General features: G+C 41.5%; 2 protein-coding genes across 2 annotated transcripts in view; both read right to left on the reverse strand.

Annotated features, from left to right (window-relative positions):
• The window catches only part of DAW1 (dynein assembly factor with WD repeats 1), a 28352-nt gene extending 25997 nt beyond the window's left edge, over positions 1 to 2355 (reverse strand). The window contains exon 1 of the mRNA XM_056849896.1: positions 2250 to 2355. Coding sequence (XP_056705874.1) covers positions 2250 to 2289 — 40 coding nt within the window. The 5' untranslated portion in view covers positions 2290 to 2355. The remainder of the gene's footprint in view (positions 1 to 2249) is intronic.
• A 7472-nt stretch (positions 2356 to 9827) lies between these two features.
• Positions 9828 to 12321, reverse strand: CCL20 (C-C motif chemokine ligand 20). The gene is made up of 4 exons (XM_056850325.1): positions 12100 to 12321; positions 11753 to 11867; positions 10131 to 10208; positions 9828 to 9889 (listed from the first exon to the last, which is right to left on the reverse strand). The coding sequence occupies exons 1-4, from the start codon at positions 12179 to 12181 to the stop codon at positions 9841 to 9843; spliced, it is 324 nt and encodes a 107-aa protein (XP_056706303.1). The 5' UTR covers positions 12182 to 12321; the 3' UTR covers positions 9828 to 9840.
• Between the last annotated feature and the right edge of the window lie 4700 nt (positions 12322 to 17021).

Raw genomic sequence — 17021 nt, forward strand, 5'->3', positions numbered from 1 at the left:
GGAAATAGCAGGCGCACTCCTATATAGGTGGGAGATAGATTTACTGATGTTCAACATTTTGTTTGTGTTTTGTTTAAAAGAACTACACAATTATTCTCAGGTTGAGTAGAATAAAAGAAAAACTTAGATGCCAAGGTTGTTGTGTTAGTCCTCACTAGTATCCCTAATATTCATGTAGCAGCTATCTAAAATAAGTACTATTTGGGTGGAAAATCCAGTTTATCAGTAACTACATATTGGTCTTCCAGTGTTAGGACAATATGAATTTTTCAAACAGAAATGTTACAGAAAAGTCAATAGTCTTTCTGCAACAACTAAATAACAGCAGTACTGCTTTAAGAAAAGACTTTCAGCTGGGAGTAGTTGCAGGGGTTTTTTTGTCAACTGAATTTTAATTTTACCTGTGTAGCAATGAGCTCAGGTTGTCTGCATACTGCCAATCACATGGTAAAGTGATCCTGAATCAGCTATGCCTTGAAAACCTTATCAGCATTTAATTGGGAGTAGGTCCCACTGATTTCAACAAGTTACTCCTAAGTAAGTATGTATGCTATCTTAGCCTCAGTTACAACCATACCATTTCACAATTTCTATAGAATGCCAAAAGTCAGTCAAGACTTCCTGGCATAGCAGCCAGCATGCACATGACTAGTTCTGCCCATGGCATTACAGCTAACCCCCAATATAGGCTGACTAAAACACCCAATTGTCACAGAGAAAAAAGCTCATGTAATGTAAATTGGTGGTTAACTGGTAGTAAGGGAAAGGCTCTCTGCACATCCTTATACATACTCTTTCTAGTTATTATTACTTTGCATTTCATGGCTGAGCCTGCAATCTCATGTACGCTTTCCTAGGAGTAAATCACATTTAATGCAATGGGAGTTACTTCTGAGTAAACATGCCTAGAATCGGGTTGTAAACTTTTATACTAGAAACAGAATGTGGGGTGAGCCCTTAAATCCCGCCCTTAACAAACCCTTTGCCTTCTGTGATTCTTCCTCTCCACCTTTCTCTCTGTATTTGCTCGCACAATGACCTCAGCCAGACTATGCTGAGGATAAAATGGAAGTTGGGAGAACAATGCATGCTGCCCTTAGCTTAGGGTTGCCAACTCCGGGTTCAGAAATGCCGGGAGATTTGAGGGTGGAGCCTGGGAGAGTGGGGTTTAGGGAGAGGAGGGACCTTGGTAGAGTATAACGCCATGCAGTCAACCTTCTCGAGCAGAAGTGGAATAAATGTTTTGAATAAAAAATAAATAAATAATGATATATGTAGTCTGGAGATCAGTTGTAATTCCAGAAGATCTCCAGCTCCTGTAATGCCTAAAATCATTATATGCTATGGGAAATGTATGCTTTTATGCTCAGTCCGCATACTCACATTTATAAAGATGCTAAGCCCAGGATATAAGGGTTAGCATCTAGCACAATACCATGTGAAAGCACATGTATGTAATTGACATGCAGCCCCAGGTATAAGGGGTAAAGTATTGATCCTTGAAACAGATGCCCTAATGTGTAATCATTTAAGTTAGCATGAGTCTGGCAGACGCCATTATGAGCTGCCAGAATGAAAGACTACATTGCTTGCCTGGTATGGCCTTTCACCAGTAGAAAATAACAGTATCTTATCTTATCCTTAGGAATGTGGTCACAAGACCTAATGCTTGCTTAGAGACAGCTTTGACCAATATCTATACGCCATGCTAATTAAAGTAAAATAGACAACCAATGGGCAGTGAATCTACGTAATTGTAACATCCCTAAACCAAAGTTATACACGTTGTTGCAATCCTTTGTTCGGTGTGTGAATTGTCCTGCGCATTTGGGCAGTTCTCACCCGGTATGTATATTGGGCCTAATAAACAACTGCTTTAAACTCTCAACCTCCTACTGTGTTATTGTCATTGGAAATTAATACAACAATGCAGGCATTTCACCCCCTCCTGGAGACTGGCCACCCTACCTAGTAGCTTCTTGGCAGAAGATCAGAATGAGAACGTAATAATAAATGTTGCTTTAAAAAAAACACAGTTAACCCTTTCATCGCCCTCTCCGTGTCCCCATTAGCTCTTCCGTCCTTCTCTCCAGCCTTCCTGTCTTCCCACCGCCTTGGCTTGCTCCAAAACCCAACCCCGCGCATCCCCCTCTTCAGCCTCCCCGGCCCATCATCCTCTTCCCTCCCCACTTCCTAACATCCTCTCGGGCAGACCCCTTCCCCTCCGCCCTTGAACCGTCGCTCCGCACCCGGCGGGTAATATCGCAGCAAGAACCGCTTCAGCTTCATCTTGCCCCCGCAGGCCCAGGCCTCAGAGCCGGCCCCGTCGCCATAGAAACCAAGCCAACCGACGCTCGCGGCAGCGCGCAGGCGCAGCCGGGGACCGCCGAGCTCCACCCTTAGAGGGCTGCGGACGGGCAGGCGTCGGCCGGTTGGTCCGCGCCGAGGCGGCGGGAGTTTCCCCAGCTGTTGCTATGGCAGCAGAGGGGGGCGCGCAGTGGCCAAACGCTCCCTGTGGCATCATAGAGGAGGCGCAAAGGAAACGCAGCAGCGGCTTGCAGCGGGAGTCAGTCATGGGAGGCTTTGCCTTGGGTTTGCCGCTTTCTCGATGCCCGTCTGTCCCATCTGAATTTTCAGAACTCTGCATGGGGGCTCGTGGTTGAGTTTTGAGCATTCGGGTGGGGGAAATGTGCATCCGCGGAGCAGCACATCCAAGGCAAAACCGCTCATGCATATATATTTACTCGGGAGTAAACTCTGCTGAAATCAGTAGGGGTTTGTGTGTGTAAAGTGCCTTCAAGTCGCAGCCGACTTATGGTGATCCCTGTTGGGGTTTTCATGGCCAGAGACTAAGAGAGGTGGTTTGCCAGTGCCTTCCTCTGCACAGCAACCCTGGACTTCCTTGGTGGTCTCCCATCCAAATACTAACCAGGGCTGACCCTGCTTAGCTTCTGAGATCTGACTGTCTGATGGGTCCTATGCAGCGCCAGCAGAAAGGAAGTCCCCCCCCCCACACACACACACAGAGAGAGAAAACATGTCGCTTTTAGGATTCCAGAGGGGTAGCAGTAATTACTTTCTTGGGATAAGATAAGCAGGAGTCTAGTGGCAGGTCGATTTTATGCAAAGTGTGTAGGAAGGTTGGAGCAGGGCTCTGTTTTCAACCTTTGTTCTCTAGAGCTCGTCTCCAGATTACAGAGATCAGTTCCTCCTGGAGAAAATGGATTTTTTTGGGGGGGAGGGTGGACTCTATGGCATTGTACCCCACTGAGGTCTGTGTCCTCCCCAGGCTCCACCCCCAAATCTCCAGGAGTTTCCCAACCTGGATCTGGCCATCCTACCGCCTCCCCTGCCAGAGACTGCAAGGGACTTGGCAACCTTTGCCCTGACCTGATGTGATGAAGTTTACTCTGACTGGTTCAGGAAAACCTATGCTGGAATAAATGTTAGTGCTTGAACTTCTGTTTTATAGCGCTCAGTTTAGGCTCGGTCTGGAATACTTAGGGCTGGAGTGGACTCTAGTGAAAAGTTGCTGAACTGGATTTTGTGTATTGATCGATCAAACTTGGGCACAGTAGGGACTAGTCATGACATAAAGTAATTGTCCCTGTCTTTTGAAGGGTTTTTGTAAACTTCATTTTACTTTGCCAGTTACTCATACATTTGGAGTGTTCCACCCTTGCTGCTTCTGGTTGTACCCTTGCGTGTACATCTTTCTGTCAACTGATTGTAACAGTAGCCCTTACTTTTGACCAAGCATATAGGACAAACATTCTACATACACGCAATCGCCTGTACTGAACAGAAAATCCACATGGTGCCATTTTCAGAAGAAATAGTAATTGCACATACCGGGAAGAATGCATGTAGCGCATTTGCCCCATACTCATTGTCACAGCACCGGGAATGTTATAACTGAAAACTGCTAATATACTTGACAAAATGGGCTCCAGTTTGCAGACGCTTATGCCACAATAATATTAAATTTGTAACACCTTTATTAAGACCAACCAAAATAACACAACACACTGCAAGTTTTTAAGTTCTCCACAACTCTGTATCAAGCTACATGTTAAAGAAAGGGGTGTGGAGGGATTAAAAGGGTTGTTCGGTCCTCTTAGACCTGGGCCCTTGTAGAATGCATTCTGGATTGGTGGTAGCAGGCTGGATCCTTGGCATGCTGGAATGACCACATGCAGAGTGTCTTTAGCTCATTGTTTAACAATCACAGCTGGACCAGGACTCTACCCTGGTGGGGAGGGGCCATGGCTCAGTGACAGAGCGTCCGCTTGGCATGCAGAAGGTCCCAGGTTCAATCCCCAGCATCTCCAGTTAAAGGTTCTAGGCATGTAGGTGATGTGAAAGACCTCAGACTGAGACCCTGGAGAGCCACTGCCAGTCTGAGTAGACAATACTGACTTTGATGGACCAAGGATCTGATTCAGTATAAGGCAGCTTCATGTGTGTTCATGTGTGTGTACCCACCTGAACAAGGTGGGATGCAGCATCCGGATAGGCTCTGAGCCCTAGCCTCCTCCTTGTTAGAAATTAAGAATTGGGTTTGTGAGGCTCATATGATGGCTTCAACTTTTCCTAGCATGATTGTCTTTTCCAGTGTCTCTTGTCTTCTCATAATGTGGCCATTTTCTCTTGCCATCTGTCTATTTCTGGTATTTCTTCTTGTTCCCATTTTGTTGCTATTGCCATCCTAGCTGCGGTTATCATATAGTTGAATATTTCTTCTTTGTTTTTTTTCCATGTCTGGTGGTAATATTCCCTGTAGCATAGGTTTTAGGATCTAAAGGAAAGATAATTTTCAAAACTTTTTTTGTATTTCTCTATAATCCCCTAGAGCTTTATTGGTCATACAACCTCTCAGCAGGTTGATCTGGATATCTAATCAGGGTTAGCAATGACCACGATTTAAGAAAACAACATAGATCTTTTTCAAAAGCAAAAATTGCTGTTATATGGTCTCCAGCGTTCAATATGTAAAGTTTTAAAATGGAATGCAGAATGTATTGCAGATTTACAGTGGCATCCTAAGAAGAGTTACTCCCTTAAAGTTAATGGGCATAGAGTATAACTATCTTTAGGATGAAACTACTAATTGTATCAGATTGTGCCAGGGTGCAAAACAAATTTTAGGGATGCATCAAAGGCTACTGAGATAGAGAAGCAAAGCAGTGGCCATTCTCCCTTTGAAAAATAACAGCCAGCAGTTCATTAAATGCTTCCCATGTGCTAACTGGAATGCATGGGTACCTTGTAAAGCAAGCAGTAGAAGGAAAATGTGGAGCTAAATTTTAGGTGATGGTTACTCTAGACTAGATTCCCTAGAAGCCAAAGATAGGTCATTAAAGATAGGCTGTTAAAGATAGGACATTTTGGAGGATATTAATTCATAGGGTTGATGTGAGATGGAAGAGACTTGACAGACACGCACACATTTGGAGTAAATAAGAAGGTTCCATAATAGATGGTAGAAACAAAATTATTTGAATAGATGGTCAAATTAGAATAAAGTGAGGCACATTTGGTAATATGTTATGTGTAATGTAGGTAGGAAGATGTTGTGTATGTTAAGTTTGAGTCTATACGTTGTATTTTTTTTCTTTTTGAAATTGAAAGTTTAAAATAAAAATGTATTTTAAAAAACTCTAGGGGATCATAAAAAGAAATGTTAAGAAACAATATAAACAAAGGGTTTTTTTTGGGGGGGGGGGTGTTACAGGAAAAAATATGTGTAGGCAACAGGGCCAAGTAATGAAATACTAGAAAAGTTTCTCATTTCAAATAAACAAACAAAACCCTTAGACCACGGTCACACAGCCCGGATAACCTACAAGAACCAAAAAACCCTTAGTATTATAGGTCAACACAAATATGGCATAGGTCAGAGTTTAATAATCCACAAAGCATTCTCATGACACCCTGCTGCTTATCCTTTGAAGATAGACTTTTCATGTTTCAAAGGCAGGAAATAAGATACAATAGCAGAAGGCTTCTAAAACACTTTGGGGAATAAGATTACTTGGCTTTTCCAGTGCATGTGTTTGTTTAATTGTCTCATTTATGTCTAGGAATTAATCTGTGGTGATGGTGAGGCAGAGGCAAGTTAGTGATTTATGGTAAATGAAGCAGTGCTTCTAGACTGCTATGATATTTTATGCCAATAAAGGTCTGATTTGATTTGATTTGATTTGACTGCTATGATACAGAATTTGGTTTGTGATTTCCTTTCGAGTTCACACAGCAAATACGTTTGCTGCTCACATACTTGTTTTGCCACAGTGACCAGCACAAAACGTATCTTACTAGCACATGACTATTGCATGGTTATAGATATGCTTGTCCCCATGTGTGCAAACAAGTGGTCGCAAGTGTTAGGAAGGCATACCCGGTCATGGCTGCTTAGCATGTATCTACTCCATCTGTTTCCAGGTTTTATGGTCTTCTACAGAAGGTATACAATGCAACAAGACTGTTTGCCGCATAAAACGTTAATCTGCCCTTTGTATAGGGTTGCCAGGTCCCTCTTCATAAATGCAAATAGCAGTCCTGGCTGGTTACAATGAGATGGTCAATCACTAGGGTTGCCAGGTCCCTCTTCGCAACTGACGGGAGGCTTTTGGGGCAGAGCCTGAGGAGGGCGGGGTTTGGGGAGGGACTTCAATGCCATAGTGTCCAATGGCCAAAGCGGCCATTTTCTCCAGGGGAACTGATCTCTATTGGCTGAAGATCAGTTGTAATAGTGGGAGTTCCCCAGCTAGTACCTGGAGGTTGAGGAGGAGAAAATAGACACCACTGTACTAGTATCAAAGAATAAGAAATTCAGTACAGGAGCGAATAATACTTATAAGTGCAAACAAATATTTATATGCTACCGTGTCTAATACAATACGCACTTCATAAATATACAAAAAGAACCATTCATACAGTTGTAACACACATACACAAAATCATCTCTAGGATGGTGGTGAATGGAAAAAGTTCAATAAAAAGGTGCAGTTTCTCTCAAGATATGCTCAACAGTCTTCTGTATTCATCCCATGCAGGTAAGTAGAGGTAATAAATATTAATTCAGGAGGAATAACTTCATGGAGGATACAGCTGTTTCAAATTCTTGACAATTTGAATTCTTCATCAGTCCTTCCTAGTACAATTTATAATAATTTAAAATTCAAGTTGATCATAATACTATGTTATTACAATACAAAAATAAGTTCTATAATAAAATATATACAAAAATACTTACAAGCATTTTCCTCTTATATTGCACATCTTGATAATAAATTACAAAGTGCTGGATATAGTTCAATTCCCACGAAGGGTAACATTCACAAGTGTAGCCATGTATGCTACGTGAAACTAACTATCTAAATACCTATCAGCTGCGAGAGGCTTCGAAGTTAACTATGTACATCTGTGCCGTCTTAGCCACAAAGCCGACCCTTCTTAAAGGCATACTGCACAATAGTTTAAAGGAAGCAAGACAAGTCGTTTTCTAGGTTTAAACCATATGGGGTAACAGTATTCAAAATGTGTATGAAGTATGATTCCTTTTGCCTCAATAGTCTCTCATTGTCTTCCCTGCTGAATCTCTTAGGATTGAGGTGCCAAATCACAAAGAAACACAAGTCGTTTTCACTATGCCGGAGGCGAAGGAAGTGATCAATGACTGGAGCTGAGGTTATGTGGGATCTGATCCTAGATCTGTGTTCTAATATGCGCGTTTTTATGGCTCGAATGCTAGATCCCACGTAAATCTTGCCACAGGGGCAAACTAAGCAGTAAACACAGACGGGACTTCGCAACTGACGGGAGGCTTTTGGGGCAGAGCCTGAGGAGGGCAGGGTTTGGGGAGGGGAGGGACTTCAATGCCATAGTGTCCAATGGCCAAAGCGGCCATTTTCTCCAGGGGAACTGATCTCTATTGGCTGAAGATCAGTTGTAATAGTGGGAGTTCCCCAGCTAGTACCTGGAGGTTGGCAACCCTATCAATCACACACACACACCCTTCCAGCTAGAAAGATGGCTTCTAGCAAGGAACAGGGTTTCGGAGGTTGAAAAACCTAGAGAAGTCTTTTCCTGGAGACTTCAGAAAAAGCTTCTTTGACCTGCCCTGCCTATTGGGTGGGCAAACAAAGATGTTAAAACTTCTTGCTACAAGAAGGAGGTCCCTTTTGTGCTGATTCAATTGAAGCAGACTGGGGCTCTCACCTGGGGCTTACTGAAGACAGCCATTGCCATGTGGAGGACTGCAGGCCTGAACAGAGGCGCCAAAGTAATCAGGAACCTTTAGATCCATTGTAACGTTTAAGTTAAAGAGCCTGCCTTAGATTAACATTCTCTAGGGCATGTACAGCGAGAGAGACAATTGAATTACATGTTTACACTTTTCTTTGGGATCCCTTGCTCAATCTGTTGCTGTGCTGAGAATATACATGTGGGCATTTTCTTTTTAAATAAATGTTTTATAACTTTTAATGCTGGTAGCGGCTTTCTGTACCACATAGACCTCCACCATTTCAGACATACTATTTTAGAAGGAGCGCCAGGAAAAGGGGAGGGGCAGTCATTTGGCAAGTGGCTACTTCCCCACTGGTGTGCAAGTGCAGTAAGCTGTTCCTGTGGTAACCAGATGCTGGGTAGCAAGTAGGGTTGCCAGGTCTCTCTTTACCACCAGCGGGAGGTTTTTGGGGCAGAGCCTGAAGAGGGCGGGGTTTGGGGAGGGGAGGGACTTCAATGCCATAGAGTCCAATTGCCAAAGCGGCCATTTTCTCCAGGTGAACTGATCTCTATTGGCTGGAGATCAGTTGTAATATCAGGAGATCTCCAGCTAGTACCTGGAGGTTGGCAACCCTAGTAGCAAGAGGCACAGGCACAAGGAGAGGCCTTAGAATGGTAGTGAAGGGATGCTGGGAGCCGTGGCCCTCTCAGCAATTAGTTTGTACAAAGGCCAGGGGGTGGCAGCGGTTGAGCCGAAAGAGGGAGATCAAAATCCCCTCAGTTTGGGGGTGCAGGACAGAACAGGGCCTGCAGGTCTGTTCTGCTAGAGAAGGTATGATCATAATGAATGCATAAATGGAAAAGGGTACTCCAGTAGTCCCATGGATTTGGGTGAGGGCATAGGCATGTTCTGAGGTCTAACAGTTCAATCCTAATATCACTTTCTTGGGAGTAGCCTCATTACATAGACCTCTGTAAAATTCCGAGCAGACCTATTTAGGGTGGCACTGCAAATTTCTGAATTCATAATAAAGCATAAACAACATAATGTTCAAACAAAGTTTATTTCTTCATATTTTGGTCTCTTTCAAATATACTCAGAATGTTCCAATATAAATATTTCAGTTACATGCATCCAAAATTTCTGTAAGAACACTATTATTTAATATAGATTGTTAGCAAAAGTAATGAACACCTACATATTTCTTATATGAATAGTAAATAAAAACATTAACCTCAGACTACAGATAGTATATGCAATCATATATTATGAACAACCATTAATACATACTGTAATATCATTGGCCTGCAATGGTGATGGGCACTGGCATGTGGATCACATGACAGGGGGGATGTGGACTGTTCCTTACTAAGCCGCATATGGTATATAATACAATTTAAACATCCATTAGCCACAAAATGTGAACCTATGTAAATAAACAAAGCAACTTTTAAGTGATGTTTTGTTTACAGTTGTTGAAATATGGACAACCTTTGGAGGCTCCAGACAATCCAGGGATTAGCAGCCAGTGAGCACACAACAGTGTACAATTAAACAATTCCAACCTATTTTAAGTTGTTTGATCTGATTCATCCTCTAGCTCCATTTCAGAAACCATGTAACCGTGACATTTTCTTGAACATTTTCCTCTTCTTGCTGAAAAACAATGATAAAATGTCTTCACTACAGCGTTATGATGATGCAGCACTCCTACCTTAAAAGAGAGCTTAAGATGATGTCCACTACTACTGGAGAAGTAAGGAATAAAAGTGTGCACTTCTAAGGTGTGCAGAGCCATTCTCCTTGAGAACGGCCACTCTACTACAGATATTTGTAAGCACACAACCTTCTGTGGTTAATAAAGTGGTGTTTTTATACTCTTGCCAAGGAAACTTACCTCAGCCTGTAGAGGTGTTTCTTCACCCAACCATCCTGAGGGTTTGCACAAGTTATTGATCCTGTTTTAAGATGAAAGCTAGAAAGTAGGGGGAAAGAGATTATAATAACTTCTTTAAAAAACTTTTTTACAGAGCTGTAATTAGTAGAGCACAGGGAAAGGGATGTCTTTTTGTATTGCTCAATAAAATTAAAATCGAAATGTAGTTAGAGTATTTTCACAGAGATGAAAAAACTGATCTGATGTATTGCACTACAGTGGCATTAACCCCATGTGTAGGACTTGTGGCATGGTGTCTACTCACCATAGCATGAATTGAAAATGGCTGTGAACTTTTGTTCATTTATTTATTCATTTTGTAAGATGACTTGGAAATATACCTTCCTAAACAATTTCCCCTGACCTTTGAAATGGCAGGACAGTGCAGGTGGAGCAGGTAAGTTCACCATTTTTCATTTTTTAAACTAGCTGTAACTTAGTACACACGATACACATCACTAAGGACAAACATTTTTAAAGCCCCCTTCACATAAACAGTATTTTTTTTAAAAAAAACTTCTCGAAATGAATAGAGAACAGATGTCATCAACTTGCACATTCCAGGCAGAAAATAACAAGGATCTCCACTATATATTGGGAAATAGTTGTATTTTCCCCAGTGTGGTCTGAAGGATAGGAAAATGTGATATCCTTGGAATGGAAGTACTTCTTTGATATTCCCATATGACAAATAAACAACAGCCATGAATTTGTTGTACTGTAATAGTTTGTTGCATAGCTACTTTGGACATGTCATCTGAAAGTTCCCCTGGAGAAAATGGCCGCTTTGGCCATTGGACACTATGGCATTGAAGTCCCTCCCCTCCCCAAACCCTCCCCAAACCCCGCCCTCCTCAGGCTCTGCCCCAAAAGCCTCCCGCCAGTTGCGAAGAGGGACCTGGCAACCCTAGTGATTGACCATCTCATTGTATCCAGTCAGGACTGCTATTTGCATAGGTGAAGCTACTAAACTTAGCTTTTAAAAAAAAACCAAACATTAATGTGACTCTGAAATGGTAGATGTTAAAAATAAGCTAATAAATAAGATGCAGCTATAAAAATATAATCAGATGCTTTAAAATATTCTGAAGATGTTAAACTACAAGCAAAGATCTCGCATTGTGAGAAATGCCAGCTTACCTATTCTCTTGCATTTTAAGAATCACTGGCAATATGGGGCTTAAGAACTATCCACAAAAAGTTTTTTTTTTTAATGGACTGTATGGCTACTAGAGAATTTGTTGGATGAATTTTTGATTACCATTTTTTAGGGCTAAATAGAAAACGTGTGAGTTGGACCACTATTCTTATTTACTGATACAGTCTGATACAGACTGATACAGTCATTTTGCTCATTTATTTTCTATCCTGCTCCTCCCTGGCCATAGACAGGTTTGGGGCAGCCCCTCCCCGGCCATAGCCAGGCTCAGGGCAGCTCACAACATACTTAACAATGAAAACACAGTTACCAGTTAAAATTCTAGTACATAAAACACTATCAGCGCCCTTAAATTATTACAGTAGTTGGGTTTTTTTTTCCTCTTCAATAGAGCGATGAGTAACAATTTGTTTTTTTAACTTACATGATCGCATTGATGTCACAAACTTCACTGGAAAGCTGTCTTGTGAATCCAATAATATTCCTTAGAGGCAAAGGTTTCTTCATATAAGAGAGGCAGCAATCTTCGTTACTTTGGGCTGGAGTTGATAAAATATGGCATTAGGAGCAAGCACAATTTTAATTTATATTCTTTCCCCTGCCTAGTGTACACGTTTTGGACTGGTTTCCTACCAGTGATGTAAAGAATGTTCTAAACAACTTTAAAAAAAAAAAAAAACTCCTTGAGAACCTACTATTTCATGTTTCAGTTTTCATATCCCAGCATTACAGGGATTTATTGAACAGGAAGATTTCAGAAATACTACTCACCTTCACCAGTGTCCAAGAATAGAAACAAGCACAAAAAAACACCCAAGGCTATGTTCATCTTGTTCAAGCCAGTCAATACCATGCTGCTCTTTGTGTATACCTGTAAAAGGTGGCTGTTCTGATCTGATCCATTCAGCTTCAGTCATCCTGCTTATAACACCTGCTTGAGGTCTCAGGGAATTCACCAAAGGGTGTGTGTTCCATTCTGCAATAGTGGGGATTTCCCCAAGAACTTACACCTGTTCACAGTAGCTAATAATCGACTCAATTATGGCATATAGGCAGAAGTTAATTGGGGGAATGTTTTGTCTTTCAAGATGAGAGAAGGGAAGTTCAGCCAGATGGAAGGGGAAGTAGAAACAATCTGTGATGTCATTGAGGGAAACATGTGAGGTTGTGTGAAGGGGCAAGAAGAGGAAAATCCAAAAGACTAAGAACGTAAACACTGAAGAGGCCTTCTAGATTAGAACAATGGTCCATTTAGTTCAGCATCCTGCTTCCCACAATGGCAAACCAAATACCTCAGTAGGCCCACATCAAGGACATAAAGCCACCCTCTGTGCTGCCCCTCCCCCTGCAAATGGTATGCTGCCTCTGAACTTGGAGGTCCCATTCAACCATCATGGCTAATATTTACCGATGGACCATTTATTTATCCCATGCTCTCCAGAATCTGCTTGAGATATGGTTTTCTCTAATCCCCTTTAAAGCCATCTAAGCTCATGGCTGCCATCTCACGGAGGGCAGTGAGCTCGAATAGGAGGCACCGCATATTGAAGTATTTTCTTTATCTATCCTGAAACTGTTGTTTATAATTTTTGCTGGGTGCTTCCATGTTCTAGCATTTTCCAAGAAGAGGAAAAGTTCTATCTTTCTCTAAACTTTGTAGAATTTCATAAATCTGTCATAAACTAAACTACAACCTCCCAGTTCTTTCGTTTTTCCTCATAAAGTATTCCAGCCCTGTAATCATTTAAATTGTGCTTTTGATTTCAATTTAAATCTTACAGCACATTCCTGACCTTTAAGGGTGAAAGCCCTTAGGAGGCCAGGAAGGCGTTGTGCTGGCGTTGGGGCCCTCCACACCGGCGTCCAGGCTACTTATGCCACCGTTAAGTGGCCCCAACGACAGCGGGGAGGGCTGTACACTGGGCGCCACCAGCTCAGGAATGAGCTGTAGTGTGGAGTATGCTTTTTTCACTTCTGCCAAGCACTAAATTGACATTTTCATTGAGCTATTTATCATGAGCTCAAGAGCCATATCCTGGTCAGTCACCATCAAGTCAAACCCCATCAATGTGATATAAGGATTTTTTTAAAAAAAATCTCCAATGTGTGTCTCCTCACACTTAATTACATAGAACCTAATTAACTGCTTTGTTAATTTCAAGAGATTGACTTGAAGCTCATGATCCATTTTGGTTTTTACCATCCTGAATAACTGGGTGTCGTCTGCAAACTTAGCTACTTTACCTATTCCAGATCATTTATGAACAAATTCAAACACACTGGTGCCTGTACAGATTTCTAGATGACTAGACTGCTTATCTCTCTTGTCACAACTGTCTACTTATAATTCTTTCCTTTTGATTTACCTGTTTCTAATAAACAAGAAGATCTGTCTTCTTGTCCAATGACTATTAAGTTTACTCAGAAGCTTTTTTGGAAGCTTCTTGGAAGTACAAGTACATGTCTACCAGCTCACTTTTAGTCACAGGCTTGTTAACATTCTCTTGAGTTGATAAAGAAGGACTATGCTCTGTTGAAGCCATGCTGATTCCTCCTCTTTAGGTCTTGTTCTACTGTACACATAAAACTTTAGTCCTCTGATAGGGGGCCCAATTTTAGTGACATTGAATATTATTGTTAGAACATCAATGGTTTTGTATCCAAGTTTCTTAAGAACTTTGTTGAGTGCACTATATACATCTGGAGACATGTTAATGTGTTCCATTGAGTCACCATGGCTAGTGAAGGGTTTATCCTCCATGAATTCGTCTAATCCTGTTTTAAAGCCATGTAAGTTAGTTACCAGGAGCCCCGTGGCGCAGAGTGTTAAGCTGCAGTACTGCAGTCAAAAGCTCTGCTCACGACCTGAGTTCGATCCCGACGGAAGCCAGTTTCAGGTAGCCGGCTCAAGGTTGACTCAGCCTTCCATCCTTCCGAGGTCGGTCAAATGAGTACCCAGCTTGCTGGGGGTAAAGGGAAGATGACTGGGGAAGGCACTGGCAAACCACCCCGTAAACAAAGTCTGCCTAGGAAATGTCGGGATGTGACGTCACCCCATGGGTCAGGAATGACCCGGTGCTTGCACAGGGGACCTTTACCTTTTTAAGTTAGTGACCATCACTAAAGCCATTGTCGGTGAATTCCACAAGTCACTAGTGCTTCTTTTTATCTATCATGAATCTACTTTCCTTCAACTTAATTGAGTGTTCTAGAGTTCTGTTATGAATGAAGGGAAAAAAATCTATCCACTTCCCACAATACATAATTTTATAAACCTCTACCTCTCCACTAAGCAATTTCTTCCCAAAACTGAAAATCTCCAAACTTTGTTTTTCATTACTGGTGTAAACTGGGTCAATATTTTCATTGAATTCTCCATTACGATGCAAGATCTCTTTCCCAGTCAGTTACTGCCAGTTCATACCGGATCAATGTATATGTAAAGTTAGAATTTCTGTGTCCCAATGTGTATTATTTTATACTTAAGGTGAAGTTCATTCGGAGCGGTGTTTGGAAACTTCTCGCAATCCACTTTGATTTTTATCATCCTAATTAATTAGTTTTCTTCCGTGTACTTGGCCTGTTGACTGTTCATCTGTTATGAATTGTGATAGAGGCCTCAGGAAACATCCCAGCAGCTTTAACATGTCTGTATTTAGCTTTATCAATTAAACTAGGAAAGTTTCCAGTTTGCCACTGAGGATGACAGTTACAAAGGAAATTCAACATTTCCTGTATCAATGAACATACAAAGGAGAGAGGCTTGTTTGGACAAGCTTCAAAACAAGGTTTTGAAACAACTTTACCATACTTCGAATGGCAATTAAATAAACCCATTTAAAACAATACAAAATTCATGAACAAATTAAATAGCACTGGTCCCAGTACCTGCCCCTATAGAATCCCACTGCTTTCTTCTCTCCACTACGAGAACTGTCAATTTATTCCTACTCTCTACTTCTTGTTGTTCAACCGATTTTTAATCCACAAGATGGCCCATCCTCTTACTTTACTCAGAAATCTTTGATTGAGGCACTTTATCAAAAGCTTTCTGGAAGTCCAGGCATATAATATGTACCACTGTCTGTTCTGCTTGGTGATGGGGTTGATTAAACTACTTGTCCTGTGAAGTTTTGGCAAAATTAAGGATCTCTGTTGGTGCTGATTACAAGAACTGCAAGATCATTCCCCTCTGAAACGTGCTGCTTGAAGTTAAAAACAAAACACATGTCATACAAAGAGATGTTCTGATACACCAGAGGTCTTCAGTTTTGAATACCTTACTGACCATGTCTATGCAGAGGGAGCATGTGACTGGAAAGGGCACCAAAATGAAAAAGAACAGGGGAAGGGGCTGCTCTAAACCCTTCCCCACCATCCATTTTCCACTCAAAATCAAAGCCTAAGCTGATCTTCACCCACCCCTACATGGCATATCAACATGCATTTGAAATCTGCGGGAAAGCACCTAGACTTTGAGTCTGGGCAAATTGTGAACCATCCAGAAAAGTTTAAGCAGCCCTGTTCTCTCTCCTCCTCATTTCATTGCTTTGCTCAGTCATATCTACTCAAGTGTCTTAAAAATAGTCCTCTGTTGTATGCATGTGTGTGTAGAACTGTTACTTTGTCCCCAAAAGGGATGCCTTTCTCCTCTGTAGTTTTAGGAATAAGATCTCCTGTTTGAAACCCCACAACACGATTCCCTCAGCTGATGGTTATCTTAATCTGCATCTATAGCTATGTTAGTTGTTAAGCTCCAGTGCTAATTGTTTTATATTCCTGAACATGCTTTGTTCCATTTTCTTGGTAAGTATTGCTGGATATGCCCAGAGATTCGAGTGTAGAGTTGCCTTCTAGCACCCCTTGTACTGCTTAGACATTGTACTACAATCTACAACATCCCTTTTGTGTGGACTGGAAATTTTGAAATCCTCAACTTGAGTAAACCAAGGAAAGATAGGCTTCATGCCAAGTTATTTTTACCTCCCTGGTTATAAACAGGCAGTAAAATGATGGCAGTTAGAATCAGATTAATAATTTTCAGTTGGTCAGTTTCCTTGTCCTTACATGTTAATCTTGACCCCAAAATTGTTTCAGAGTGTGGGAAGACTTACATAGATGTGAGCATTAAAAGTCTTGGGGGCAAATTGCTGAATAGGGTTTTAAGTTTGTCCTTATAGAAGAGTAGGGACAAGAACAGAATATGAATTCTAGAAGGTACAGGAAGTTGGAACTTCTAAAACAAAGAGTCTTTGGTATGGGTGCTGCAACCTTTGCAGGAACTTACTGGACATGCAAGCTCATGAGCTATACCTCAGATGTCATCATCGGCCCAATTCCAGCAGCTGTGGCATTCAATTTTGATTTCCTTTGCCTGGGAGGTGCTTCTCCATTTGCAGTAAGTGAAATTGATTCTACTCCAAGGTCAAGAATTGTTTGGGGGCAACATCTGCTCAGAACCCGTGAACAGAACATGAGCCAAACCGGCAGGGTTCCACCATCCATGCCATCCCTAATTGTTAGGACAGCTTTGAGTATTATTTGATATTTAACGGATTTCTTCCAGAAAGTCACTATTTTCAGAATTATCTAACATTTGTGTAGCCTTCTCCTATTAACAAATTATTAGCATATTAGCAAATATTAGCAAATATTTTCTTTGATAATGAGAGAGAAGAAATGCAAACAAAGGC

The sequence above is a fragment of the Euleptes europaea genome, chromosome 5 (genome assembly GCF_029931775.1).
Source record: "Euleptes europaea isolate rEulEur1 chromosome 5, rEulEur1.hap1, whole genome shotgun sequence".
Lineage (NCBI taxonomy): Eukaryota > Metazoa > Chordata > Lepidosauria > Squamata > Sphaerodactylidae > Euleptes > Euleptes europaea.